Genomic DNA, 3,595 nt, shown 5'->3' with positions numbered 1-3,595 from the left:
TTATCATTTTGTATCAAGGGACTACTGTTACAATCTCATGCTTGGCTCCTCCAAGCCTGCGATTGAGGGGGAATGTAAAGATATGGTTAGAATGATGTTAGTAGTTGTTAGTCTTGTTTGTCAGTTAAGAGAATTAGTTAGTATTGTTTAGTGAAGAATAGATAATGTGAATAAGCTTCTTACTGTAGCAATATATAAACTGATGTCAAATAAGGGAACAACATTCACTTAATAAAACAGTGAATCAAAAACAGAATTTCTTCTTCCTCTCTGTTTAACAGAATCCTTCTCTGCTTTTCTTCATCTCTCTCTATTTCTCTTTTCTGTGTAAATCTTACTATCCTAACAGTAATGTGATTAGGGTCAACTTTACTTTTAATGATTTTTTATATCTTGGTCTACCAATTGTGAAGTATAACAAAATACCTGTAATGAAAGATGACCAATATAAGTAGAAATATGATTATTTTTTTGAGAATTATAAAAGACCGAATTCTCTAAAGTACTAATAAAACTGAGAGTTGTTTGGGTCAAAATAAACATAAATGTGAGAACCAAACTCTAAACAAATAACTATGAGAATACTATTGTCTTGATTTACATAAAAGTTCGAATAGTTCAAGACATTACATGCACTAATTAGCCAAGTAAATCTGATAGTATTTAATATGAAAGATTCAAAGCCAAAAACTATATATTCTGACGTAGTAATCTACCAAGTTATTATCTCTCTACAAATATTTGAGTCTTTGTTTATTGGTAAGACAATTTTTATTTATGTAGGGAATTGTTGAGAATTTATTTTAAGAAACATGGTTATTTGCGGTAGCTCTTTTTTCTTTTCTTTTTTTCCTCTATTTTTTTTCTTTTGGCTTATTTTTTCTCTTATTTTGCTAAGTTTTTGCTCCCTTTTATTTTATTTTATAGCTTAGGTTCTGGTACATTGTAAAGAGATATCAAGTTCAATTACTTTTTTGGTTTGTGGATTTTTAAAGGAAGAGCATCTTTTAAAAAAGTTGTTAGAATTCTAAAAGACTATTTGTAAAAAAGATTCTTTTATACCAAGTGATGAACATTTTAATACTGTTTATTTCATTAATTTGATCATGCTTTCTCTTCTGATTTTGTAGCTGCCACCTCTGATTCACGTACAGTCATGGGAGTTATCCGATAAGAACAAGAATTAAGAACACATCAGAATATGTATACATGCTGGAGGGGATGTCTCTGTTATCCATTGCAATTTTCAAAGAATTAAATGCTTAAGCAAAATAAGGAATGAGTTCTTATGCCCGAGGGCGTGATCTGCACTACATTATTTAGCTGACCCTGACGAAAACTCCACTTTGGAACAGTAAAAGCCCCGTATGACGAAGGCATGGGGTCACTATAAAGTGATAAGGTTCCATTTAGAACACATAATAACAAAAAGGGCAAGCAAAAGTGTGATTTAAAATTGCTATTATTTGGCTTTATGATATCCTTGTTTAATGCATGCCTACGAAGAACAGGTCAAGAAACAACATAAACAAAACTCATGGCCAAGTTTTCTCCAGGACAAGTTTGATTATAGCAAACGGTTTCATATTTATTAATCATTAAAAGTACTGTTTCAGACATAATATATAATGTCTAGTTTTTAGTTTACATACATATTTATCTTTACGTTCCTTTCTCGATAATGATTTGTTGGCCATGAAATCAACAATTTTGCTGAGAAAACAGCTTAATATTAGCTTGAAGACTGCGAACAAATCTTGTTTATACTTAGAATATGTAGAATTAAAAAGTGAAAAAGAATTACTTTTTTTATGTACTGAAGGTCAACGAGCCTTCTAATTAAGTAAACACACACATCAAATTAACTATAAAGATATCGATTGGTGGGCAAAAGAAAATTACAAAAGTAAGCCCGCCCAGTTCCAAGTTGTTCTATAATATTACATATACTTGTATTTAAAGTGCTCTGTAGCTGCTGGAGTGACAAAGTTAAACTTGACAGGTGAGATGGGAAAGGTTCATCCCCAAGCACTTGTTTCTTCAGACCCTTGTTACCTCTCTTCCAAACAAGAATCATTCACGGTGTGGATGAAGTCTCTAGTACTGAGTGGCAAAGGCTGTACTGTGTTTGATTCAGATGGCCATGTTGTGTATCGGGTCGATAACTATGACAGCAAGAGTAGCAATGAAGTTCATCTCATGGATTTCGAAGGCAAAGTCCTGTACACCATACTGAGAAAGGTAACATACACAGCAACATCTTTTTGTGAAAGTTGCACTAAATTCCCCTTTTAACAAGTTGTGCTTTGCTTTTCTCTAACTAGAAACTCAAGTTGTTGGGGTTCTGGGAGGGCTACAGATGCGAAGGTTCAGAAATTGACAAGACCAAGCCTGGCTTTCAAGTGAGAAAAACTTTGAGGCTGTTGAGAGGAGATGCACCATGCAATATAACTGTTGGGTTGGATAAGAATCAACCATGCCAGTACAAGATAGAAAGCTGGACCAGCAAGTCAGCATACAAGATAGTAGACAAGTGTGGAGGGCTCATCGCAGAGGTGAACCACTCAATTTGGCTAAGGCCTCTTCCTGATTTCTTTGCTTTAGGAGGCCGTTAATATGAAGGCTAATTAGTGTGTTATCTGTGTGTGCAAATTAAAACAGGTACAGAGAAAGCAGTCAGCATGTGGAGTTGTGCTAGGAGAAGATGTTATGACAATGGTGGTGGAGCCCTTTATTGATCATTCTCTGATCATGGGGCTTGTTGTTGTGTATAGCCTCATCAACTCCAAAATGTAAAAGGTCTATAGACAGACAAGGCAATAGGTTGTTCTTTCTTCACATGTATATAACTGTTTTATCACTAATGTCTTTCGCATGTTTTTTCAATTTACAAATTTAGAGAGCGTTGTATTGTACAGCCACCTTCTGTCACTCCAATTTATCTACAATCATGATGATCATATGAATATAATTCTGAATATAAAGAAATTTTTTCTGGAAAGACTACTCGAATTCAACCGTCAAAAGACTTTCAAATTACTATATTGAAAGATTATACCTTACGATCTAGCCTTCCACTCCTGTTAGTGCATCTATGCGTTTTACCACAGCAGCCTTCACTCACTAGCTGAGTTGAGAAATCGAATGAGCTGCAATGTTCAACTTCTGATCTCTTTTTAATTATATCTTGGAGGATAAGCTTCCAAAAGGTCACAACATAATAATGCAGTCCCTGTATATTTATATTATATAACTTGTTTTCTTTGCGGTCCACGACTGTAACTTTTTAAGAGCTCCACTAGTTTTCTGCAAAATGACCAAGCTACCCTAGTTTTTTTTTTCTTTCTAACAGATATTTTAAAAAGAAAAATAGCTGAATTATTGACTACTTAAATAACTTATTTACAAAAAAAATCAACCGAATTACCATGTTAAAAATACAAATTATTTGGTTTTGTTGGATTTGGATTGAAATTGGGCAGTTGACAGATATAAAATTCAAGATTATAATCTTTGACAGCTGCATTTGTAGCTATTAAAATATACCAGTTTATAATAAAATAAATTGACATGGAACTGACTACTCAAAAAAAAA

The 3,595-nt window shown here is 33.5% G+C and overlaps 1 protein-coding gene and 1 long non-coding RNA gene across 2 annotated transcripts; one reads left to right on the top strand and one right to left on the bottom strand.

The window, feature by feature from the left end:
* Positions 1 to 1,861: 1,861 nt before the first annotated feature.
* On the bottom strand, positions 1,862 to 3,595 carry LOC127905120 (uncharacterized). Its single transcript, XR_008058835.1, has 2 exons — positions 3,059 to 3,595; positions 1,862 to 2,639 (listed from the first exon to the last, which is right to left on the bottom strand). It is a non-coding gene; the product is annotated as an uncharacterized LOC127905120 (long non-coding RNA).
* On the top strand, positions 2,008 to 3,001 carry LOC7483579 (protein LURP-one-related 11). Its single transcript, XM_024598341.2, has 3 exons — positions 2,008 to 2,241; positions 2,325 to 2,555; positions 2,662 to 3,001. Exons 1-3 carry the CDS (start codon positions 2,008 to 2,010, stop codon positions 2,794 to 2,796), a joined length of 600 nt encoding a protein of 199 aa, XP_024454109.1. The 3' UTR covers positions 2,797 to 3,001.

The sequence above is a fragment of the Populus trichocarpa genome, chromosome 3, assembly GCF_000002775.5.
Source record: "Populus trichocarpa isolate Nisqually-1 chromosome 3, P.trichocarpa_v4.1, whole genome shotgun sequence".
Taxonomy (NCBI): Eukaryota; Viridiplantae; Streptophyta; class Magnoliopsida; order Malpighiales; family Salicaceae; genus Populus; species Populus trichocarpa.
The sequence above is the reverse complement of the archived record's forward strand: the minus strand, read 5'-3'. Positions and strand labels throughout refer to the sequence as shown.

What these genes read in the sequence shown, in the direction of transcription:
- LOC7483579 (XM_024598341.2), top strand. Translation starts at nt 2,008, where the DNA reads ATGGGAAAGGTTCATCCCCAAGCACTTGTTTCTTCAGACCCTTGTTAC. An exon ending in TGTACACCATACTGAGAAAG is followed by an intron (nt 2,242 to 2,324) that starts GTAACATACACA and finishes TTCTCTAACTAG; the next exon opens with AAACTCAAGTTGTTGGGGTT. An exon ending in GTGGAGGGCTCATCGCAGAG is followed by an intron (nt 2,556 to 2,661) that starts GTGAACCACTCA and finishes AAATTAAAACAG; the next exon opens with GTACAGAGAAAGCAGTCAGC.